The sequence below is a fragment of the Cryphonectria parasitica genome, assembly GCF_011745365.1.
Source record: "Cryphonectria parasitica EP155 unplaced genomic scaffold M406scaffold_7, whole genome shotgun sequence".
Classification (NCBI taxonomy): Eukaryota; Fungi; Ascomycota; class Sordariomycetes; order Diaporthales; family Cryphonectriaceae; genus Cryphonectria; species Cryphonectria parasitica.
The window spans coordinates 1,549,389-1,573,950 of record NW_024468915.1 but is presented as its reverse complement, the minus strand read 5'-3'; the positions used below and the strand labels follow the sequence as shown (position 1 = coordinate 1,573,950).

General features: G+C 53.4%; 5 protein-coding genes across 5 annotated transcripts; 1 reads left to right on the top strand and 4 right to left on the bottom strand.

Annotated features, from left to right (window-relative positions):
• Positions 1–2,407: 2,407 nt before the first annotated feature.
• M406DRAFT_217145 (uncharacterized protein) lies at positions 2,408–4,302 on the bottom strand (the record flags this gene model as incomplete). Its single annotated transcript, XM_040915497.1, has 2 exons — positions 2,408–3,843; positions 3,951–4,302. Coding segments are annotated over 2 exons (1,788 nt in total), but the record flags the coding sequence as incomplete, so codon positions are not given.
• Positions 4,303–5,880: 1,578 nt separating this feature from the next.
• Positions 5,881–8,232, bottom strand: M406DRAFT_357482 (uncharacterized protein). Its single transcript, XM_040923690.1, has 5 exons — positions 7,652–8,232; positions 7,397–7,482; positions 6,490–7,316; positions 6,279–6,392; positions 5,881–6,055 (listed from the first exon to the last, which is right to left on the bottom strand). The coding sequence occupies exons 1-3, from the start codon at positions 8,041–8,043 to the stop codon at positions 6,892–6,894; spliced, it is 903 nt and encodes a 300-aa protein (XP_040773483.1). The 5' UTR covers positions 8,044–8,232; the 3' UTR covers positions 5,881–6,055; positions 6,279–6,392; positions 6,490–6,891.
• A 969-nt stretch (positions 8,233–9,201) lies between these two features.
• M406DRAFT_226034 (uncharacterized protein) lies at positions 9,202–12,199 on the bottom strand (the record flags this gene model as incomplete). The annotated part of the gene is made up of 5 exons (XM_040915737.1): positions 9,202–9,273; positions 9,343–9,522; positions 9,589–9,810; positions 9,868–10,261; positions 10,353–12,199. Coding segments are annotated over 5 exons (2,715 nt in total), but the record flags the coding sequence as incomplete, so codon positions are not given.
• Positions 12,200–16,180: 3,981 nt separating this feature from the next.
• M406DRAFT_357480 (uncharacterized protein) lies at positions 16,181–18,174 on the bottom strand. Its single transcript, XM_040923689.1, has 3 exons — positions 17,668–18,174; positions 17,145–17,597; positions 16,181–17,069 (listed from the first exon to the last, which is right to left on the bottom strand). Exons 2-3 carry the CDS (start codon positions 17,365–17,367, stop codon positions 16,414–16,416), a joined length of 879 nt encoding a protein of 292 aa, XP_040773481.1. The 5' UTR covers positions 17,368–17,597; positions 17,668–18,174; the 3' UTR covers positions 16,181–16,413.
• Positions 18,175–21,557: 3,383 nt separating this feature from the next.
• M406DRAFT_263485 (nitrate transporter) lies at positions 21,558–23,361 on the top strand (the record flags this gene model as incomplete). The annotated part of the gene is made up of 4 exons (XM_040917595.1): positions 21,558–21,734; positions 21,808–21,887; positions 21,957–22,504; positions 22,568–23,361. 4 exons carry the CDS (start codon positions 21,558–21,560, stop codon positions 23,359–23,361), a joined length of 1,599 nt encoding a protein of 532 aa, XP_040773480.1.
• Positions 23,362–24,562: the final 1,201 nt, after the last annotated feature.

The following is a 24,562-nucleotide window of genomic DNA, read 5'->3' as shown; positions in this document are numbered from 1 at the left end:
AGCAGACCCATACAATACCAACAATATGGCTGCGCAGGGCGGCTACGGTCAGATGCACAATGCCTACGGCCAGTCAACAACTTCATTCCACACGGAACAGAGCTGGGGCGTTACAGGGGCCAGCGTCATGGGTCAGGATTATGGACAATCACAGTCGCAAGTCGGCGGCTATGGGCAGAATGGCTACACGCAGGAGCCGGATGGATATGGTGTCCATGATCAATACGGTGCCACCACTACTGCCATGAACCAGCCCTACGGTAGAGGCCCTCCCGTGCGCTCCCTGACAGGAAGCTCGAACCACTCTATGGCGGCAGCTGGGGCAGCGTATCCAGATCGCTCGCGCGGTTCGCCTGCCCCCTCCCAGGGCGGATTCAGCAGCGAGCGCGCGTTTGACCCGCGCATCGCACCCCAGCGAACCTACTCGCCCTCGCCCCAGCAGCAGCAGCAAGGCCAGTTCGCCAATGCCCCCCAGCGGACCTACTCGCCCTCACCCCAGCAGCAGCAAGGCCAGTTCGCCAATGGCCCGCAACGGACCTACTCGCCCGGGCCACAAGGACCCGCGAGGACCTACTCGCCTGCACCACAGGGACCGCCGAGGACGTTCTCGCCCGCACAGGGAGGCCCTCCGAGGTCCTTCTCCCCCGCGCCAGGGCCCCGATCCTCCCCAGGTCCTCAACGGCAGTGGTCCGGAGACACCGCGCCCGGCCGCGGCCCACCTCCCCGCGCGCCCCCGTATCGACAGTACTCGGCCGATTCCGCTCAGCCAGGAGTGCCACCACAACGGCAGTTCTCCGAATCGCCACGGCCCAGGGGCAACCGGCCGCCGGCCCTGGCCAACCGTGCACCACCGCAGAGACAGTATACGGGCGACTCCCAGCCTGGCCCGAGGTCACCCAACTTTAGCAGGCCGACGAGGTCGAACACGTATGACGATGGGTATAGTGGCGGCGGTCAGGAGGAGCAGGCTGGTGCCTATCCAGGGTACAAACCATACCAGTCCACGAGGTAGAATGGAACGGGTGTGAAGAGGAGTCGGACCACAAAAAAATAAAACCAAACTCGAGTTGACTTCGAGCGAGAAATTTGATGAAGACATGTATGGCATCTTTGTATATGTGTGCAAAGGAAGTCGGCGTTTGATACAGGGCATTTGCATGGTCTGGCAAGGTTGTTGGTTGGGAACTTCTTTTCTGATGATTGGCGAGAGGATTTACCTTCTTCGATATAACGATACCATTCTGTGGTGTTCAAATTATACTCTTTGTTCATTCATCCTTCCAAACTTGTCTTCCAGCTGCGTTATTTGTCACTGGTTGTACTGGTAATAGTCTTCCTATTCAAGAGCGTTCCAGGAAGCGTTGACAAGAAGGAACTGAGTCTATTGAGGGGGTGGGGCTGTGAAGCAGGGTTCATAGCCTGGTTCAACCCAAGTCCAAGCCATTAGCAGGTAGATGGTGGTTGAGACGCACGTATTTTGTACTGACACGTCGTAAAGACAGCGTGACGCTTCTTCGCTTGCATAGCGGTCAGATTCTGGATGTACATGTCTCTTCGATCACTTAATCCTTCTGATGAGAATGCCTTCCGAAGTAAGGTCTGCATCGTTGTAATGAACACAAATATGATGTAGTTTGTGTCATGGTAAGAAGATATACAGCAGTGGAATATCAGAGGCTGCAGTGAGCTTCTCTAATGGAACTGTTCAATGTTTGATCTGCGGGTTCCCTATAATACATGATTCTTGACCTTTCTGGAAAAAGGCAATAAAAATTAGCCAACTATTTATTAAAGTCAAGGCAATACAGACAGATTTACCGTTTATATAAGCTGGAGTGAAGCATCCAAAATCTATTACTCTTGAGCTCTTACATCAAGCAAGTTTTGTCAAACCGAACTTGCTTAGACATAGAACAGATTCTGATTCCTATCGGTGAAAATTGTATCTTCCTCATCGTAGACTACTGCATTATCACTAGCTTCCAAGAACGAAAACTTGAGCAGGATCATCAACTTAGCCTGAGCCCAAGTCTTAGTCCTCGTTGATATCGCTTCCGTGGTCTTGTCTCTCAACGGTCTTTGCAAGAGAGGTACAGTAACGTAAAGGCGGATTCGAAAAGACAACAATGCTTTTAAGCAGACAAGCCCTTATTGGTAGCTGGCTCCCAGACAAGTTCTTCCCTGAAGCAAAGGCTTTCCCGAGATCTTGCTCCATGTTTGCGACCAAATTCAATCACTCGAGCTAGTAATTACCTTGATTCAACTGGTCAAATTAAAACTTTCTACTTCTAAGAAGTATATTCAGAAGACATTGCTAACTATTAAGAATAATGATGCCATAAAGTATGAGCTCCATCACCTAAACCCATCCTACTAACATGCTTTCATCTCACGTATCATCATTGGCAAAATGCCCAAACCATATACTATCCTTGGGCGTAGCCCCCTTCTCCAGCTCCTCGACCGGCGCCTCACAAAGCCTGGTGCTCTGCTCCGGAACCGTCCAGTTCCGCATGACATCCAGCCGCGAGGCAAACTGCATGCCCATGCCGGCCTCGGCATGCCAGATCATATGGCAGTGGAATAGCCACACGCCCGGATTATCCGCCACGAACCGCACCAGGGTCCAGCCGAACCCCTCGACGGTGGTGACGTCCCGCCTCGTCGGGTTGGCGACGACCGAGTCGTCACTGGCATTGAGCAGGCCCTTGCCGCCGGGATTCAGGCCCAGGGCCTCGTAGCCTGGGAAATACCCGTGCCCAGCGGCGAGGATGAACATCTGGGTCCCGTGCAGGTGGAACGGGTGGTTGCCCTCGTCAAAGTTCTGCAGGATGACGTCGACGACCTCGATGGACCCGGAGCTGATGACCAGCTCGTGCTTCTTGTCAAAGGCGACGTCGTTGACGCCCTCGATGCCGAAGGAGGCGTTGCCCGCCTGCAGGCCGTCCACGACGCGGTGGAGGCTGGGCGATTGCACCTGCGGGCGAAGGGTGCTCTTGTTGAGAAAGCCCCGCTCGAGGCGCCAGTCGCCGATCTCGAGGTTGACGCGGAGGTACCACGAGTGGTGCGCGTATGCAGGGGCCGCCCGCGCGGGAAGGGGCCTGTAGGAGCCTGGTGCTGGGTCTTTGCAGATGACAGTGAACTTGCCACTGTCGGCTTGGGTCTGGGGGAGTTTGTGCTGCTGTTGCTGCGCAGTGGAGGGGGTCTCTTCTGCCGCGGTGTACCGGATGATGGCCTGCGCAGAGGCCACGCCCTTGTCGGGCAGGACGTTCTCGGCGAAGCAGTGGCTGACCATGCGCGCTCGAAACCAAAACAGGTTGTTGTTGTCGTCGTCGTCGTCGTTGTTGGTGGTCTGGTTGGTCGAGAGGATGACGCTGTACCGCTGACCGGGGCCGACAAGCACAGCCGAATCGGAGCTGGGCTCGACAGTGACGCCGTCGACCTCTGTCACGGGGAGGTCGAGGTGCTTATCCACGCTGACCTCGAACCAGGCAAAGCCGCCAACATTCATGATCCGGAGCCGGTGGTGTTTGTCTGGCTCGAGATCGAATGTCGGGAGCAGAGCTGACGAGCTGTCGCAGTGCCTGCCTGGGTGCAGCGAGCAGTCGAGCTTGTTGGCCCCGTTGATGAGCGCCCCGTTGGGGATGGGCGAGGCTTCGCTTCCTGGGGAGAGCGTCTGCCTCAACAACCCGTCAGAGACGTCGTGGTACCAGTCTTGCACCATAATGACGCGGTCCGTGTCATAGGGAATGGGCTGGTTCTCCTTCTCTTCTGTGGAGAGGATGATGAAGGGGCCAAAGAGGCCATCCAGGCCCTGCGCAGCTTGGTGCCCATGGTAAAAGTCTTGAGAGTAGGTTCAACAACACGAATTAGTTTCCTTCTTTTCATTCCTTCTCTTTACCCCGTCTCATTTTCACAAGAGGGTTTGTTTATTCGGAGCGCCAACTTACATGATCCGGCCTGTCCCTTCACAGTAAACTCATACCGATACGACTGGCCTGAAGCGATGGGACACTGCGTGACCCCAACTGTGCCGTCCATGAAGACGGTGCCGTTCTGAAAGAGACCGTGCCAGTGTATCGCCGTAGCATTCTTTGCCTCGTTCACCACGTTGACGACAATCGTGTCCCCTTGGTTGCACACGATCATGGGCCCTGGAAATTGGCCGTTAATCACCATCATGGGCCGAAAGACTCCATCGGGGTTGGCTGCCATGTCCGAGATGACCCAGTGATACTCTCGCACCGTCGGGGCTGCGCTGTAGTCCCAGGTGGAATCGATCACATAGTCAGACGAGGGCCGTCTGAATGTCGTGCTGGCGACCTTTGCCTCCTCTCTGAGAAGAGAAAGCCGCCTGAAGAGGACAGCAACGCTGACGATGAGCACAGTCCCAGCTAAGCCAAACAGCGCCACAAGCCACCATTTCCAGCGTCGTTTTCGCGGCTCGTCTTGCTCTTCCTCGTCTGGCTGCACATCATCCTCCTCGTCCTCACCATCCTCGGCCAAGAGTCGTTCCTTTTGTTCGTCGACCACGATCCCGGCCTCATCGTCGGCGACATCGAGGTCGGTGCTGCTCCTCCGGTTCTCATTTGAGGAGGGCGATGAGGACCGGACCTGCTTGTATTCACCCATCTGTGGCAAGGGCTCAAGTCTCTCACTCTGAACAGGTTTGGCTCTATCTTGTCCTCATCGTCGGCGAATCCCACGTGGCGACTTGAAGGGGCATTCGAGCCCGGATCTCGGCACACTGAGCCCCTGAATCGTGTGTTGGTCTGTTTCTCAACCAACAACCTTGTTTGGTGTTGTGTTGTGGTTTTTGTGTACGAGGGGCGCGAGATCATACAACAACAACCAGAGAACTGGGTTAATAAAATTACACGACATAGGATGGAACAAAGTCCATAAATAATCCCAGACTTGAATCTCTCTTTGAGAGGCTGATAAACAAAACGAGGCCCCCCACACGAGCCAGCCCCATTCTGACGGCGGCGAAAAAGATTCCACCTGCATCCTGGACCCCTGCCTGCGGCGGTTTGCACGGGGGTTGTTTCGAGAACCTGGTTGGTGGGACCACCTTTGGAGGGTTGCAATGAATTGAATGAGTTCCCCAGCAGGCTCTGACAGACCATCACCTCAGAAGACTTTCAGAAAGGGACTCTCAATTATAGTTGAGTACTTGAGTGAGTACTCAAGGTGGCCCTTGATATGGTGAGATCATGTTTTGGATCAAGTATGAGCGGTAGAAGATGGAAAACTCCAGATGAATTTGACCCTGATGTTTGGGACTTTCTTCTCTCACGTTAATCATGTCTGCTCTACCTCCCAATAGTAAAAAAAAAAGGAGCCAGTCAGAACCCTGTTGAAAGAACAGGTCGAGTCCTGGACCAGCAGCGCTTTGTACAGTAGACTATGATGTTCACTGTCACTTTGGCAAGGCTGGCGCCTGTCAGCCTCCTCATCTTGATCCCTAAGTTTCAATTTGGGTACATACTTACACCGCAGTACAGGAAACAAAGATTATGCATCAGGTCGTTTGACATTGCGCTGACTGGCCCTAGGTTTTCTCATCAATACCTTCTCCAGTTGAGCTCTGGCCCCCACACAAGTCTCAAGTGACCTTCAATTTGATAGTCATTTTTGGAGAATTTGACAAGAAATATTTCTGGATTATCTAATCTATTTCTTAAGTTGGAAAAAAACCATTGACTTATTATTGTTACTGGCCCAGGACACGGCCTTCTTTTCATATCCCGCATAACCCCGTTGGTTGCATATCGTAGAAGCTGCTTACGTCATCCATTCATAGCCCATCAGAACCTTGACCCACCTTTTGCGCCAAAAGGCAGCTTCGACTCACTGAAGCATCTCACAAGGCAACGCAGACACACAAGCATCTCGCTCCCACGCAGTCTTTCCAAACGGTTTCAGACCCCTCCCGCACGCAGCATGGAGAACGGCGCCCCATCCACTGAGGGTAAGGACCCGTCGGGCTTCCTCAGCCAGATCATCGGCAACCCTGTGACGGTCAAGCTCAACTCGGGCGTTGTCTATAAGGGTGAGTGAGAAGAAGGAGCCGGCGAACCAAACACACCCCCCCCCCCCTACTAAAAAAAGAAAGAAAAAACAACCACCGGCGACAACGAAGACGACGATGATCTTCAAACTCACTTAGTCGTCCTTGGTCTACTCTTTCTCTGTCTTTTCCTGCTTTTGCATACCTGTTCATTTCTAGCCTGCCGTGCTTTGGGACTAACCGTTTTCTTCTTCATTCTGCGCAGGTGAGCTTCAGTCGGTCGATGGCTACATGAACATCGCCCTTGAGAAGACGGAGGAGTATGTCAACGGACAGAAGAGGCGCGCATACGGGGACGCATTCGTGAGAGGTAACAATGGTGAGTCGGCCCGGATACTTTTTTTTTTCCCCTTGAGAAGGCGCGAGAAAGAGAGAGACAGAGAGAGAACGCATGCTAAGCCCCTTCATCTTGCCAGTCATGTACATCTCTGCCGACTCTTAGAAGAGGAAATCACCAGCGGCCACTTGGGCGGATTTCTTCAGCACCTAGCCAACGAAACCAGGTTGTTACAGCAGCAAGAATGAGTAAAGGTGTTGGTGGCACCATTCATTCCACCGAAGATCATCCACATTGATGATTTCAATGACGAGCTCAGGAGGTCCGAGGAGTATGTGGGAGAGGGAGCTCTCCTCTTCTGCTGAGATGCCTTTGCAAGGTCCAACAGTATTCAGGACGGTGGGCTCAGAAGCACGGCATGGGGTTTGACTGCATCGATATAACTGGCTTGGCAGCAAGAATAACAAAAAAAAACGCAATTCCTTCCCCTTTCATGTTGGCGATGTTGACTATTTGATTCCCTTTTGGCTTCTTTCCGTGCTTACATCCGATCCGACCACGCAAGATACGTCCTCCCATGACACTCGACCTCCCCCTTCTCATTCCTCACAACGTCGTCCATTCCCATGGCCTCCCTGAACACCCTCTCCCCTTTCTCCCTGTCCGATCCCTCCAGCAGCGCAACATGGCTGAGCGTATTAATCCGGTCCCACAGCGCCTTCTCGTCCAACCAATGCGTCCACGCCACGCTGTCCTGGCCCAAAGGCACCGAGAACCGCGGCAGGTTGCCCAGGAGCGTGTCTCGCAGGACCTGCACCGGGTTCGTCTTGAGCTGTCTGTCAAAGACCTCCTTCCACTCCATGTCGCGGAAGCGCTTGTTGCCGTCGTTGGCCGCTAGACTGTGGATCCAGTCGTTGAGGTGCTGTGCCCAGCGGGTTGAGGCTTTCCAAGCCTTGGGCTTGTTATCTTTTCAAAGGGGGCCATCATCAGATCAGCTTAACCATAGAGAGGGAGGAGAAGGAGGAGAGGTGTGGGTGTATTCTCACAGTCGTCAATGTTCCAGATCATCCCAAACACCCCTTCAGGTTTCAATACCCGGTGAATTTCACCCAGCGCCTCATCCGTAGCGAACCTATAAACCCGCAGGAAATCAGTCTTCACCACCAAACAGCATCATGGCAACATTTCCTTTCAAGGAAAAAAAAAGTAAAAACTAATAAAAAAATAGAGGGAACTCCACCTCCTCCCCCCCCCCCCCCGCCCCCCCAAAAAAGAAGAAGAACAACCCTTCTACAACTCACCAGTGAAACGCCTGCCCAGCAACAACCCCATCCCCCCACTCATCCGCCACCCCTTCCTCCCCCTCCTCCTCTTCCTCCTTCCCTTTCCCTCCCAGGTCCTCAGCCCGCCGCTCAAGAACCCTCACCCCTCGCAACCTTTTCCCGGCCAGCGTCCGCCGCATCTCCGGGTGCGGCTCGGCCGCCACGATAGCATACCCCTCATGACGCCCCGCGAGCGCCTCTGTGAGCTTGCCCGTGCCGGCGCCGACCTCGACGATCCGCGCGTGCGGCCGGTCCGCGAGGCGCATGTGCTCGAGGAGCCTCTGTGTGGCCTCGGGTGGGTAGGCCGGGCGGTGCGCGTCGTAGGCGGTAGCGTTTTGGAAGCCTTCTGAGGCTGCTGGAGCGAGAGACATTGTAACACCCTCTCTTCGTCTTTTCTTCCCTTTCTACCTCTCCCTCACTTCCGTCTCTTGAACGTTCTTTTCCGAAACGCTTGGGATATTTACGCTTTAAGATAGAGAGGAAGAGTGGAGAAGTATGGTGGATCAGCTGCAGAGCGATGATGGGTTTACCGTTCAGGTCGATATTCAAAATGATGTCTCACTCACCTATGAACACATCAAGGCAGAGATGCGATCAGTCACCAACAGGTAGTTCCGATGACGCGCCGGCCAAGACTTGTCCTCCATGGGGGGATCCGCAGGTGCTAATGCAGCGCCGGAGTAGCGTTATGCGGTTGCCGATCTGCCGTCGCTGGCCGCCCATGCCGGGCTCGAATTTATGCTTACAACACACAGTGATGCCGCGGTATCTTCAATAAATGTTGGCTTTGTGTTCAGTCCCCAAATCATATACAATGCCAAGCTATGCTGCCCCTTCCTACCGCGAACATTTAGACTCCCATGCATCAATACGACGAAGACACAAGCGCCGTAGAGTTCACAGAACATAGGAGATAGCTGACTTCATTGTTTGAGGTCCTGTGGCTAAGTGTTAAGCTAAACTACATGCCCTTCCAGAGCTTGACCTTCCAACGGTCAACAGAGTAGATAGGCAGAGTGTTTATGGTAATAGTTGACTTGGGGAGAAGAAGAAAAATTAATGACCAGAATGAAGAATAGTCATCTCTGCCTCCTTGTAACTCTGTATGTCATCACCATATTTAATTATGATCTCCCTTTTCCTCTTTCGTATGGATGCTTTGCCCCCCAAGGGGCCTGTCCCAAGTTCTTGGCTGTACTGTGACAATCCTAAGACGTGCCAGTGCTCTCGGCTGGCTGGCTGCGGGATTGAAGACGCCGAGTGTATCGAGGGATCTTATAGCTAACCTTTCTTTCTTTGCTCCCATGACCAGTCTTTGGCTTTGAGGAACCCTTTGTGCAAGTATCGTTCGGGGGTTGGTCGCCAGCAGTAGTTCCACCCGACGTGTTCGCTGTAATTTGAGTCTCGGCGGCGTCGACCAGACCAGGCAAAGAGACAATAGGGGGAACAATGCTCGACTGCTGTATGTGAATCGGGGTTAGCGTTTGAGAAAATGGATCGTGACCGGCCGTGGTGTTTTTGCTGATGGGGCTGTAGCTGGCCGAGGCTGCGAGTGCAGACCGCGGGGTGAACTCTTGGGCATTGGGATTGAGCTTCGATTCCTGCAAGACGAGGTTATTAGAGACTGCCAAGAAACACATGTAATGATGTTTTCTTGACCGTGTCTATACCTCTCTCTTGTGGCCCGACGGAGTCTTCACCTGAGCAGACTGCTCACCGCCGTCCTCGGATTGCAACTCAGCCTCCACTAGGTCGGTATGTGTCGTCTCTACAGCAGTCTCCACCCGAGCTTTGGGGTTCTGTCCATTGCCTGTGCTGCCACCATCTTCGTCTTTGGGCTTGGCAAAAATCTGCGCATCGTACTGTTAAACCGGGGAGTTGCTTCACAAAAGGAGGTAGAGCTGCGATTTCCTCACCTGTTTGGTCCACAGTTCTGCATATCTACCTCCAGCAGAAATGAGACTCTCGTGAGTACCATCCTCGATGATTTCACCATCGCTGACGACCAAGATGCGGTCGGCACTAACGATGGTCGAGAGCCTGTGGGCTACAATGAAAGTGGTGCGATTTTTGCAGAGACGGCGCAATGCGTCCTGGATTTGAGTCTCCGTCTCTGTGTCGACAGCACTGGTTGCTTCCTATAGCTCCAAGTCAGTCCCGGTTGCATCAATAAGGTCTGTACGATACCAGCTTACATCAAGAAGAACAATCTTGGGTTGCTTCAGGATCGCTCGCGCAATCGCCACTCGCTGCAGTTCACCACCAGACAGTTTGACGCCCCGCTCACCTACACGAGTATTGTATCCATCACTAAAGCCAAGGATCTGCTCGTGTATAGCAGCGGCCTTGCAAGCGCTGTGGACCTCTTCATCACTTGCATCGAGTCGGGCGTAGCGAACGTTGTCCATGATGGAGTCGTTGAAGAGGACGGGATTCTGCGGTACCACACCAATATGCTCGCGAAGGCTAGTGAGTTCAACGTCTCTGATATCTTGTCCATCGATCCTGATGTCTCCATCTGTCACGTCATAGAATCGGTTGAGCAACTTGAGGATGGTGCTCTTCCCGGCACCGGTCTTGCCAACAAGACTAATAGAACACATCTTATTCTCAGTGCATAGCTCTAGAGAATTAATGGAGGCGGAGGGGGTCAAGACATGAAGAAAACGTGGTCACTTACGCAATGGTCTGTCCGGGCTTCACGCTGAAGGATACATCCTTGAGTATCTCTCTCTTTCTGTCGTAGGAGAAGCGGACACTCCGAAATTCGATGCTGCCTTCCTTGAGCTGAAACGATGGTGCACCTGGCTTGCTGATGACCTTGGACTGTGTCTCCATGATCTCCAAGAGGCGCTCGGCATCGATCAAATCCCTATTCACTGTCTTCCCAAGCCCAGCAAAAAAGTTCAATGGGGTGACAAGTTGTGACCAGTACGTGAGGAGAACAACAAAGTCACTGGCGTCGATACTGTGCTCCTGCGTGACCTGCCAGACAGCAAGAAACAGACCGGCCAAGAGACCGGCCGAGAGGACCAGGTATTGAAGTGCCTGTGATCGGTACATGTTCAAAGTATAAACCTGCGACTTGGCCACCCTGTCCTGGACGGCCACAGAAAAGCGGTTTATCTCGTGCTCGACCTGGTTGAAGGACGCAACTGTCGTCCAACCAGACAAGCCAGAATTCATAATGTACCATTCCTCGTACCAAGCCTTGGAGTAAGCTTGTCGAGCTGCGCGGGAGCTGGCGATGGCGGCTGTGGATAGGTAAATGAAAAAGGTCATGGTGCTGATGGTGATGAGGCCCTCCCAAGGGCCAAATTTGGCCGTTAAATAGATGAAAGCGACGCCGAGGTCGATAAAATTTGGCAGCAAGGAGAAACAGACCGTGTCTAAGGCCCTAGTTATGCTATCCCCATGTTGGATGGCCATCAACATATCAGAAAGGCTTTTTGTATCATGGAAATGCGCGTCGAGCTTCATGATGTGAGAGTGAGCAGCCTCCACCATCGCACGCGCCGAATACTGCTCAACAGGAAGCCACAGCCTCTGTCGGAGTAGCGAGAGCCCTGCCGAGGATCCGCTGATCTTGAGAGCCGCAAAGATGAGGACCTGTATCCAGGGGTCCACGGCATCGGTGGGACTGCCTCCCTTTGCGCTCTCGGTCAAGGACTTGGTCACCACACCGAGCTGGTTGGGGATCAAGACGTTCAGCCCATTGTTCGCCAGTAGACAAAGAACGACGAGTATGGCGTGGAACTGGAGGCGTCGGTCGTTGACAGGCCAGATGTAGGGCAGGAATATCTTGAAACTCTTGGCGTAGATGAACCAATTACCGCTGTCCCGAAGTCGCTTGTCCCTTTGTTCCTCGGCCAGACGTTGGCTGCGCTCCCACTCGGACTCGGGATCTTTGCTAATGGCTCTGCTGGAGTCGTCAGCAGCGACCTCTGTCGAACCGTATTCTGTGACAAGCGTGTCTTCCGATTCTCCATTGGCTGGCTTCCGCAGTAGAGACTGATGTTCAGCATCGCCTCTAATGCCTGCGGGATCATACTTCTGCGAACTGCAGCAGTTAACCAGTGCAAGCAGCAGGCAAGCAAAACGAGCTGCCAGAACCAAGACTTTCAAAATCCCTATGGGCATCGAAGTCTGGTAATTTGAAGAGCGCAGAGACAGTGTGGCGAGAATGGGCTCGAGGGCCAATGTGATAGCCAAAGAGCCACTGTAAGAGTGCCAGACTGGATCCCGGGTACCGTGCAGGATGGCGAACTCGAGGCCATATACCAGAGCACAGGCGAGGTCACCGATAACCTTGGACTGGTGAACATCATGCCAGTGAGTGAGGCTGAGGCTGCACTGGGCAAGGTAGGTGGTGGCTATTATCAATAAGAGGTAGGGAATGATGGCCCGGCGAGGTCGCTGAGTGACTGAAGTATGCTTCTGGAAAGTACAGGCAGCAAAAGCCGAGCAGACCATGAAGTAGACAAAAATGAGGGATGGTAAGGTGTACCGTAGGCTCACGAGGAGCCGGGGCGATGATAACACCATGTTGACGTTTGTGGGGTTTCACAAAGGCTGGTTTTGGTGGTGGCGAGTAGTTGGTTGTGTGCGATGGTATATGTTTTCCTGGTCCCCTTCATCGAGATAGCGTCAGGCCATGAACGTGGTGGTATATGCGTTGTTGCTGGAAAGTGGAGGGGTACAGCTTGGCATAATATCAGTCTGGGTTGAAAGAAATCGAGCAATCAATAGTGCCAAGGGAATTGAGCGAGGAAGAGGAGATCGTCACAGTCAGAGGGCGAACAAGGACCAAGACAGTAGGCGAGGAGAGCGAATTATAGAGGGAAAGAGGGAGAGCTCAGAGAGAGAAGGAAAGGCCCAGTTGTAGTTGCCTGTGAATCAGTCGTACCTGTCTATTTCAACGACTGTGTCGGTGTAGTAATGGTTGTTGTTGAGGAAGTCGCGACGGCCAGTGGTCTCCTCACAAACAGCAAGTAATGTAGTCTCGTTCCTCACGACAGAAGGACTCCTCCTCAGACCCGCATTACCTGCCCTCCCCAGAACCTCGAGCAACACAGGTCCGCTAGATGTCGACCAAATGCTAACTACGAGGTTGCGTAGGATCGACCCGTTACTTCCCAAAGCGAGCGACCTTCAGGCTCGCGTGCGGTGGACTCTTCCGGCAGGCACTCGCGACTTTAAGATTTCTGTTTCGATAAACCTCAATGGCTGGATAAATTCCGAGTGTGGCTCTTCCAAAGAACAGAGGGTCGTCGTGTTCTGCGACTCCCGTCACGCTTCCCGCTCCTTTCTCTCACCAAAGTACCTTGCTCAGAAAAGGTCAATTAGGAGACGAGCACTGGTCTTTCTGCGTGGCCCCACGGTGACAGCCGACCTCTCTGATGCTCAGGCACCCTGACAGTACAGGCAGTGGGGAATTCTCAACGCGATGGCCTCAAGCCTTCTATGTTCCTGGAACGTCAGCTAGAGCTGTGGAACCACCCCTAAGTACTGAGGCCCAGAACTCAGAACAGGTCGTTCCACCCACAGATGCCAATGCTAGAACGATTCTGGTCAGCCTCCTGGATCGAGCAACTCCAAACGTCCCGTCGAACCAGTGTATTGCTTGCCACCTCGCCCTCGCCGATTTCCGACTTTACACAGCAAATTGCCAACAACGCAGGACCACAGGTACATACATTTGAAGCACGAATGACTCGTTGTCCCTTGCTGTATGTCCGTCTTTGTTAGGACAACCACAGATGGCCCCCTTGGCCAGCCCTCAGATCGGCTCTTCAAGGCTTGGTCTTTCCCACGCGCGTCCACAAGATCTGCCTCACCTTCTCTGCCTAATTTGCGCAACTTTGGCTAGACGTCCTGATACGTCTGTTGTCAGTGCACGATCAGGTCTGGCCCACGCGTGATCCCACTGTCTACACACCGAGACGGGTTCTGCATTGATGGTCTCTTCTCTGATCGCCTTTGGTCAGATGCTCGAACCCCTGGGGCCCCAAGCGCCATGTAACCGAGGACCATTCACGGCCAATCAATTTAATTTGAGGCGAGGAGCCTCCAAGAACGTTGCGCCGGACGCCAGACAGGAAGCATGTAGCTACACCCCGTTCAAGGGCGAAGGTCAAGCAAAAGCGCTATGATGACGAGTTCCTCGAAATGGGAGGGGGAAGGGTTAAGAAAGATTAGAAAGCACCGAGCGATATCTGGTAATGCCAGCAAAGGAGATTAACACCCGAGGCGACCAACACACACCCACCCACACACATCAAAGAGATACGCATTGATGAATGCAGTGCTACCACGGGAACCATTATCGAGAACCCAAGACAGGTCTCCAAACGGTATGCATCTCAAACAACTCGGGAAACACTTAGAGTGAAACCGGACCGGAGGGAGATACGCGGGAGGATTCTGACGTCTCCTTTGACTTGGCCGTTTGGCACGTAAGCCGCCTATGTGAACCTAGCCCACATGGGCGAGATGCTACCTCTGCTGAGCGCATTGGGATTTGAAGGCTTCTGCGAACTCTGCATGAGGCGCGAACCGTCAAATATTCAAGGCTAGGCCAGACCAGACCAGACGGTTCCAGCACGGGCATTGTCCGCAAGCGCTGTCCTTGTCCAGAAGCCTGAGGAGCGATGCAACGTGGATCGACCCGACTTGGGCCTGTGACCAGAGAGCGTGGCCGGTACACCAACTGCGGCCTCCACAAGAGCGGCTATTCGTCAGCCGACGCCAGGCCCGGAAGGCCCTGCTCTGCTCTTGAAGAAGGCACAGAAGTGACACTTTGCGATTCTTCTCGATGATGGTAATGGTGATGATAAAAATGAGAAGTCGCGCACCGTTCCGGATATTAGACTGTTTGCAGCTTTCTGTCCCACGGAGAGACCACTCCTCTTGACTCATCACCGTGTACGTTGCGGCGGCAAACAGAAACAGCGTGCAGCTATGGTGTGAGCTCATCGGGTGCATGAGAGGTGAGGTCGGAAGGGGGTGGACTTGCTGCTCCCCAGAAATAACCTGCAGGTTGATCAGCCGCCGATGTCACGCATGGGACTTTGAGAGAGAAGAGTGATGGCAAGTGGATCTTTTCCCCCAACTCCAGCTCCAGGGACCCGGAACACGCCGCCCCATTCAAACGAGTTCCGATTCGGCGTCCGGTTTTCGTGAAGGCCGCTCTTTTTCGTGGACGCAAATTGGAATACGGCCTCAGAAGCAGAACTTCATTGAAGTGATGCAGGTATCGACGATTTTTCCGAGACTGGAGGCATGGATTAGAGGTTCCTTTCTGAAACCTACGAGTTCCCAAGATTGTTGGTTGCCGCTGTTGTGCCACATGACAGGTCTCATTTCCCGAGCGATCGGAGCGGTTCCGAGATTGATTCAGCACGATCTCGACCGCGAACACCTACCTCCAGGCCAAGAACCCGTCCTTAGTGTCACAGATTACGAGTCTTCTGCCGCTGTGGTTCTCGGCAGCACCACCTCTATGAGTAGGTTCAACCATAATTCGGCAAACCCTCCCTCCGTCTGCCGCCCACCTTAGCCCAACACAACCTTGTCGGCGCGTGTCGATACCTGATGATTTTCTGAAGCTTGGACTTATGACGTCTGCCACGAAGCAAAGCGGGACAGCCCATTCCTCAGCTAACTGCGATTAGGAACTCACTTCGAACTCACTTGCCGAAGTCCATGGGCCTAGTATCTTGCCGTCCTGGTTGGTTGGGAGTCTTGTGATACTGTACGGCGCCTGGGCCTGGTCACGAGAGGCACATGGGACGACGGATGAGACATCACCTGTAGAAACTTAGCGGCTGTGATATTGTCCAAGATCCAAGCTTCGGTCTAGGCTGAGTCTTGACACAGGAGATGAAGTCTTGGAAGTCTGCCAATATATTCCGGTAGGAACCTTGGACGAAGCCCAGGTGGTTCGATCAATTTTGTTCCTGCAATTCCTTGTGCATACTTGTAATACATACTCGTCAGGAAGCCGTGGTCTCTTATAGTGAACCGTCTTCGGGTCAGAGGGGTCACGGAAAAGGCTACACATAGTATCGCGTGGATCTTGCCATGGCTGTTGATTCGCAGGGCTTCCGCATTACCTCATTCAAACAGGCGCCACCAGCGTGGCGGGTGGTCTGGTTTGTGACGAGCCTGTATGTATGATGTTAGTGAACGATGCATATATATGCGCAACGTTCTTCAATTTTCTGAAACTTAAGGAAGTAAATAGCTGAGCAAATTAATAAAGAGAATACGTGCGAAACGATCTCGTCCCATCAAATTATATTCTGTTCTTTTCTTCTCCTTTCGTCATGACACTTCTCCACGACTAAATGGGGGTTATACTTAGCGGAGCAGGGTTTACAGTATCAGACCAGTGACCTCATACTACTTAGTTGTATTGTATAACGTACAGCACCAGCAGTGGACGGACCAAGTACCTCAAACATTTACAAAAACACCGGCACGCAGGATAAGGCAAATCAACGTGTTATGGTATGAGTAAACAATCGTCATTGCTTTTTTTGTGATTTTTGTTCTATGCTGCTAAAAATAAGATCTACAAAATGCTTGCTGCTTTTCAAACGCCCTTTGCTGAACGCAGACCCGAGGTATCATCATAAAAAGTGCCGAAAAAAAAGAAAAATTCCTACCAGAAACCCCCAATGCCACACACCTACATACCATGGAGACTATGACACATGAGTGTCTCTTCGTGCCGATTTTCAGACCGCCACCTTGTCGTCGTCCTCCTCCTTGTTGCTCCGCTCCTCGGCCCCGTTCAGAAAGTACATTCCCGTCACGACGGCTTTGCCGCCACCGCTCACAAAGATGGCGACATCGGACCCAACCATCCTGTAGATTGCGGCGCCCAGCAGAGTCCCCGCGAACAAGGACACCATGAACGCCAGCCTTCGGTTCCTGGGCCTGTTCTTCTGGCGCACGGCCATCAGGTGCGGGTCGATGACCAGGTCCACCCACGCGGCGGTGGCCATGGCCGTCGAGATCTCTGTCATGCGCAGGCTTCTGCTCTGCACCACCTGGCTGCCGCTTGCGAAGGCGAGGAGGGAGATGACGAGCAGACTGAGGGGCCCGGTGGCCTGGATGCCTGTGTGGCGCTTGATGGCTGCCGCAGCGAAGACGAGGAGGGTCTGGACGAAGTTGCAGAGGATGAGCCAGATGCGCAGGCGGGGGCCGACGACGTGGGAGAGCTGGCCGGTGAGGTAGCCGCCTGCCAGGAAGAGGCCGAGGGCGACGGCGATATTTGCTGTGAAGAAGGTGTCGCCGTTAAGTTTGGGGACGATGATGGCTACAGCGAGGAAGATTGTGTTGCCGGTTTGGTTCGAGGCGAAGCAGTGGTAGTCTGGGAACGAGATTGCGTCTACAGATTGAGCGTGTTAGGGATTGCGTTATCGAGTGGCGTTGTGGGTAGGTGTGTAGGCATCTGTCTGCTTACCTTGAAGACCCGTACAGAAGGTTAAGAGGAGAAGCTCGACCTCGGCGAGGGTAGAGGGTCTGACGTGCTGTAGGAGATGGTCTTTGCCTCGCCAGAGGAGGGAGTGTCGCGGGGGCGGTGTCCGAGGAAGGGCAGAAAGTGACGACCGGTCTGTTTCTTGCTGCTCTTCTCGGCGCCCGCCTGATCTTGACCCTTCTTCTGCTTCGGCTGCTGAGAATTCCATGACATCGACTGGTGGGTGTGGACGGGCCCGTAGAAGACAGTGTTGAGGGAGTAGTAGTCAAGAGAGTAGGTCTCTTGTGAGGGCATGGTGGTGGTGGTCGATGGCGCCATGATGAAAATTATAGTCGTGCTTTGGCAGCAGAGTATATATACGACTGACGATAGGTCGAAGCTGGCTTTGATGGAATGCAAAGTGCAGGGCTGGAATGTGAAGAGGCAGGGTTGTAGAGCCTTGGGGACAGATACTGTTCAGTGGACTGTTTGATGCGGTGTAGAGTAGAGTTCAAAGCGAGACACGGACACTCTTGGCCGCCCATGTCGTTCCTTTTATGTTTTGTGAGTCTGTGGGCTAATCCATAAGTTGAACACGACATTTTCCTGATACCTGGGTTCCGAAAAGGACCCATGACCGACTCCCGGGAAGCCATGCCGCCGCCATGCCGTCTCCTAGAATTGACGATGGCGTCCAAATTCTGGCCACATGACTGGCTAGCCCAGGACTTTGTGACTGTCAGTGATGGTGTCCACATAAAGAAGGCCCACATAGAGGAGATCCATGCACGTTCCCGCGAGTGGGCTGCAGAGAAGGCCCCATCAATTTGAGTTATGTCAAGAGTCATCGCGTCTGCAATTGAATTTTTCCTCTTCTTTCCCTGGCCCACATCTCCGGCTCGGGATAGGGACGGCCATCGAGAACGGGCCGGCTGGTCTCTCGTCCACCTTCTCGCCTCATCTGAAGGGTTGGAATAGGCCTTTTAGGAGAATTTTGAGGGGGGAGGAGTGCAAAGAATAGCACGTTGACACTGCTATAACCTGAAAAAAAAAATGAGTTTCGTGCCACCTCACGGCCCTCCCAACGTTGAGCCCAACACTGCCCCGTTTCAGCTGAGCGTAACAATGGAGAAAAACCGCTGACGGCTTGAAGATGCCGCACAGAGGGCCGCCGGAGCGGCACGGCAACAGTGGAGACGGCTACCGGCGGCATGCCTTTTTTGGCCAGGCAACCGATACCCGACGACAGCAATGTCACCGACATCCGACGACACTCATCATCACCCACGAGAAAATCTTGTTTGCCATCCAGCTATGAGATCAGAGGTGAGGGCAACTGAAAGCCTGCCAGCCTGTGAGATGATCGAGTTGTGAAGTCAGAGCCGCCTGGTGCTTGATGCAGACTGGATCGGGGTGCTTGCAGACCGGCGACTGCAGGGTGCCTTGGCCTTGCTCCTGAATTTCAGCCGGCCAACGCTACTTCTCGACCAAAGCTCTCGAACTTTTCGCTGGTGATCGGGTAAGACCGACCTCGGTGCTGCTTACTCTCATCTCCTTTGAAGAGTGTCATGACGATGTATCGAAAATCGCTGCAATAGTTGGCCCACGACAGAACGAGTCACGGGCACACATGCCACGCCCCCCTCTTTCTCTCTATCCTTCTCTTCGTGCTTGTACTGCGGCACGTCAACTCGATCCCCCCCTCGTCCTTGCTTTGGCGCCCACGATCAAACTTCCCATATACGTGCCTTCGGGAACATAGCCGTCATACTAGTGGAGCGCCGCCGAGTGCCGTCGCCAGAGGACGAAAAGCCTCTGACATCGTCATGACGAACAGCCAGGATCCTACCATGTCTCGTGTAGTCTTTTTCCTCCCAGCCTCACTTGGGGCGTTGGTCTGTGCACCACAAAGACAGCCAAGAGGGCACGCCGTGGTGAGGGTGACAGTGGACGTTGCAGCCGGGACTGCCGACTCGTTTTGTGGGTTTTGCTCGTTTGGGGATGCCTCCTCCTGTACCGCCCTCGTGTTACTTCCGTTTTGTGCAAAACAGAAGAAGGTGGCTTCCTTGAGCTCATGAATGCCGGTCAACCCGGATCAGCAGCATGATGTTCTTGCCATTGCGGACTGAGTGGGCCCCTTTCTCTCGCTCTCTCTCTCTCTCTCTATCTCTCTCTTTCTGAGTCGAGGTCTTTGCTATGCTCGAGCAAACCGAAACCTTCCTGCAGTGGCGATCCCGGCTGGACACATGACTCCTCACAATCTCGGAAGATGGTGTTCCTGGATTATTGGCGATGACCTCGTCCGTCAGTCTCCAAGGGCACACTAGATAGATCTAGCACCTCGTGTGGCCATCGCATAGCGTGGTACCACAATCCAACCGAGCCTGTCCAAACCTGTTCCCAGCCAGCCAGGAGGCAGGTAGTCGACGGCTTGCAACGCCGTCGTCATCTCCCGGTCCAGCCGCCAAAACTGAGGCTCAGGATGTCGGCCGGGACACTTGTCTGAGGAATGCCGCTGGGTGGGCGGAAAGATCACCTGCAGAAGGCTCCAACGTCATCATGATGCACACAAGAAGTCGCCTTCAGTGCTTGCCAAAGGAAGAGGAAGAGGGGGGAGGGAAAGGGGGGGGGAGGGGGGATACCTGAGGTTGGCCGCGGTAATCTTGTTTTTCGACCAGTACATCTTGCGACACATCCTCAGAATCGAGTCGTCAGGTGTGCCAGAGGTGTCTGGTATGCTATTGAGATCCATACATGATGATCTTGAGCAGCTCCCCATCCGCAGACTGGCACGACTATACAGCCAAGACTTGGACCAAGCCCAGACTGACTGACCCTTGATGGACACCACATCTCCATATGTGACCCGAGGGTTCTCAAGGTTCATATTGAGCCCGACAAAGACTGGTCAGTTCTGTTGGGCGGTGCAGAAAAGGTCACTGATGAGCTCTTGTCTTTGTAGATGAGATCTCCAAATGGAGTGAGGACGAAGTGATCGTCATCCGTGCTTCGGCCGGCTTGCGTGAGACCTACCTCATTGGCTGGGTATGAAGCACTAACACCATCTCTCCTAGATTTGCTGCACATATGTTAACCAGAACTTGCCCGGGCCTCGGCAGCCTTTCCCCCCCTATAATACAACATCAACCAGCACGGGATTACCAAATCCACAGTTGCACCTCCCTCCGAGTTCAGCTCAGCAACGATGCATCACACGCAGTGTGAAGCGAAGCGATGATGTCTTCATATATTCACATCTCGACAGGGTGAAAAATTGGTGCTGAGCCTGCGTTGTGGGCCAACAAAAAGCATTGTCTCCAAGGTTTAGCCAGCGTTTGAAAACCGATTTCTAGTGAGTGACTTGGGTTGACATGTCGTGACAGCGTTTTCATCATTTACTGTGTTCAGATGGAGCGACTCAGACAGCCAGTCCTCTGGGGAAAACAAGAGAGAGAAAGAGAGAGAAGAGAGAAAGTTACAGATAGAGGGATTAACGGAATCCCACGTCTACGCCATATTCTGCTCCATATTCGTCTTGTCTTACAGCCTCTCTAGGCTGAATCCTTCACTGATCGCGACGATATACATAGTAGCTGTTGCAGGCTGACGGTTGCAATTTGGTTGGAGCTTAGGTCAGCATCGTGAAAAAGGGCCCTACTGACGACGCTGCCTTCCTTACCTTGTGCTTAGTGTAGCATCACAAGTAGCATCGTCGAGTCATGCGCTGCGGTTCTCCTGCCACTTGTGCCGCAGGTGAGGAGTTATGCTGTTGAGTGTGCGCGAGTGCATCTTCTTCGTTAAGCTGTTATTGTTCCACTTTCTAAGCCGCCTTGTCGTCCGCCCATCATCTCAACCCACCGCCTCCCCCCCCCCCCCTTCTTTTATCGAGTCGAGGTTTCGGTCATTCGGCTACGTATAGCAACCACAGCCTGCTGCCACGCTTGGGAGTTACTTCAACACCGTGTCTCTTGCTGAGGTTGACAGTGGAGCCTCATCTGATCAGTGCGTTGCAGACTTCAGCTGCTCCTCTGACCTCTGGCTTCGAGAGAAATACTTCTCCCACACCGGGGCCGGCTCATGGATGTTCAGATCTAACCCAACAAGAAAGAGTTCTTTTTGAAAACCCCCCCCCCTCTCACTGTTCTGGTACGTGTGGCTTCAGGACACGCCAGGTTGCACACCGTCCAGCAACAGGTTCGATGGCGTGGTTGGCTGATGCTGTCGGCGTTGAAGAACGCCCGCCACTGACATGATGACATAGATGTACTGTCAAGAAGGCCCTCTATGGTAACAAGGGCAATCGTAACACTTTCTGACGGGCCAGCCAATTGTTCTGACGAAATCCTCGTCCTGAGTAGAAGGGAGGGACTTTGATCCTCTTCACGGAGGCAGAACAAGCAGCTCGTTCATGCCACCAAGATGGGCCTCGTCTCGATCTTGGTGGACCTGGTGAGGTCGCCTGGAGTCAACCCGGTCAACATGAAAGCGCGTGCCCTGCCGATCCTGAACCCTTTCAATGTCTATGGCCGTGTCTTCTTCTTTTCGTGGTTTGGCTTCATGATGGCCTTTTGGGCGTGGTTTGCCTTTCCACCGCTGGTAAGAGAGCGCAATACTGCCGTATAACCTCGTGGTCCGTTGACTGAAACAAGGAGAACAATGCGCATATTAGTTGACTACTACGATCGTAAAGGATCTTGACCTGACGGCGGCCCAAGTAGCCAACTCAAACATCATATCCATATGTGCAACGTAAGGAGACCTCTTCCTCACGTGTCCAAACAGGACTCAAAACATCTAAAATACAATCTCCAAACACAGGATGCTCGTCCGGTTCATTGCCGGCCCCCTATGTGATCAGTTCGGCCCTCGAAAGGTCTTCGCTGGCTGCCTCCTCCTGGGCTCCATACCCATCGGTCTCGCCCCCCTGGTCCAGAATGCCGGCGGGCTCTACACAAGTCGCCTCTTCATCGGCATCCTGGGAGGTTCCTTTGTACCCTGCCAGGTATGGACCACGGGATTCTTCGACAAGAACATCGTAGGCAGGGCCAACGCAATCGCGGGCGGCTGGGGAAATGCCGGCGGCGGCCTTACTTACTTTATCATGCCGGCCGTGTACGACTCGTTCGTTGGATATGGATATCCTGCCGACCAGGCGTGGCGGCTTACGTTCATCCTGCCCCTGATCATGCTCATCGTCACGGGCCTGGGGCTTCTCTTACTCTGTCCTGATACCCCTACGGGCAGATGGAGCCGGCGAGAGCTGCACGTGCAGGAGGAGAACATAGCAGCCTTGGACGATGGTGTGGGTGCGAGGGGACCGATCGTCGCCGTGCCGGGACCCACCACTGATAGACCATCCACGTGCTGTCTTCCATCTCTCGAGGGACGCGACTGTCGCAAAAGAGAGAACGGAGAAGACGAAGAAGAAGCCATGACAACGCTCGAGACCGTGAACGACAGGCCCGACCAATCCACCAGGCCCACAAGGGACCCATCCTCCTCAAGAAGAGGAGAAGGAGCAGAAGCAAGCGAGACAGACCTCGCAGCCCACCAGGACGAGATCATCATCAATCCCTCGGTAGCAGAGATCCTCAAAGTCACCCTCTGCCCCCAGACCTGCACGCTCATGCTCTGCTACGCCTGCTCCTTCGGCGCCGAGCTGTCCATCAACGCCGTCCTGGCCGCCTACTACCTTGCCAGCTTCCCCTACCTAGGCCAGACACGCGCGGCCCACTGGGCAGCCATGTTTGGGTTCCTCAACCTCGCCGCGCGGCCCCTGGGCGGCATCATCGCCGACGCACTGTTCAACCACCCGGCCCCCTCCGGCTCACCCACGCGCGCCCTCTGGCTCAAGAAGGCCTGGCTGCACCTCTGCGGTGTGCTGGCGGGCGTGCTGCTGATCATCACCGGCACGGCCGATGTGGGGAGCTTGCCCACGTTCAACGGCCTGGTCGCGCTCGCAGCGGTATTTCTGGAGGCCGGCAACGGGGCCAACTATGCACTTGTGCCGCATGTGCATCCGTATGCGAACGGCGTGGTCTCGGGCTTGACCGGTGGGTTCGGGAATCTGGGTGGGGTGGTGTTTGCTATTATTTTTCGGTTCATGGATGATGGGACGGGGTATGCAAAGGCGTTTTGGGTTATTGGGTGTATTCATGTGGGGGTGAATCTGCTGGTGGCGTGGATTCCGCCGATTCCGAGGGGCCAAGCGGGAGGGCATTGAGTAGCAGCGGCAGCAGCAGCAGCGTTGCATCTTGGGGAACTTTTATCCCCTTCTTTTGTTCATCCATGATGATACTCTGTCTTGTTTAGTTTTTTCCAATATATGTTTCTTTACTATTACGATGGTGCCTGCGAATACAGAATACATATCATTGCACGCTCTAAGAATTATATATTTTTTGATTTTCAGAGACCGCAACCAATATTGTAGCACGCCGAGTAAACCCCCTTGCAATGAAATTGATGGCAAGTCTATTGCATCACCCACTCTCTCCCTCCTCTCCCTCCGAGTTTCTATACAAATCAAAATCTCGCACATCGTCTTCCCTAAACTCAGCTACCAAAGTCCAAACCAATCCGCCGATCATTTCCTCGCAACCAAAACCATGGGACCGGGGCCCCCACACTTACTCCGAAAGAACCGAACCACACCTGCATTGCACCCATCAGCAAGGTCGCCCTGCACAAGCCAGAAGTTTATTTTCAAGGTTAAAAAAAAATCTAGTTAGTCAGTCAGTCAGTCAGCCAGCCAGTCAGTCCACTGTTCACCCCAACCAGCCCACCTGCACCACCGGTTTCCCCCCCCCCCCCACCTCCTTCTTCCTCGTAGGATTTTCTAACCTTGTCGCCCCCCCCTCCTTCATTTACTCAAGCCCTTGTCAAATCCTTTTTTTCTTCTTCTCTCTTTCTTTCCACTTTTTTTTTTCTTTTCTTCTTCTGCATGCAGTGTTGAAATTCCAGCCATGCATAACTTTACCTAGGTACCAAAAGAAACATGAAATTCTTGGCGATTGGAGAGCTTCTTTTGGTGCCGGACCTCTCTACAGTAAGTAGATGTTCTTTTGCAAAGCGATGAGCTGGAAACGCTCGCATTGCTTCTGATGGATGAGCTATGCTCTGCGCGCACACACAAATTTTAACAACGAAAGAAAAGAACACATCAATCAAGGGTAACGTGTTATAATATATCTCATCGTTGCATTCAGAATACATAATTTGACATTGTTTTTTTCTTCTTTTCTTTCCATTGTATGCTCTCGATTGCTTTTTCTTCGTCTAGTTTGTGATCACTATAACATTCCCATTTCATTCTAGCCATGCCAGTCCGTTTCAACACCCACGATGAATCCACCATGTCGAGCTCCATTAACCGCTGAATGAGGAAAGTGTTGAATTTCTAGTGATCATACAACCATTACATG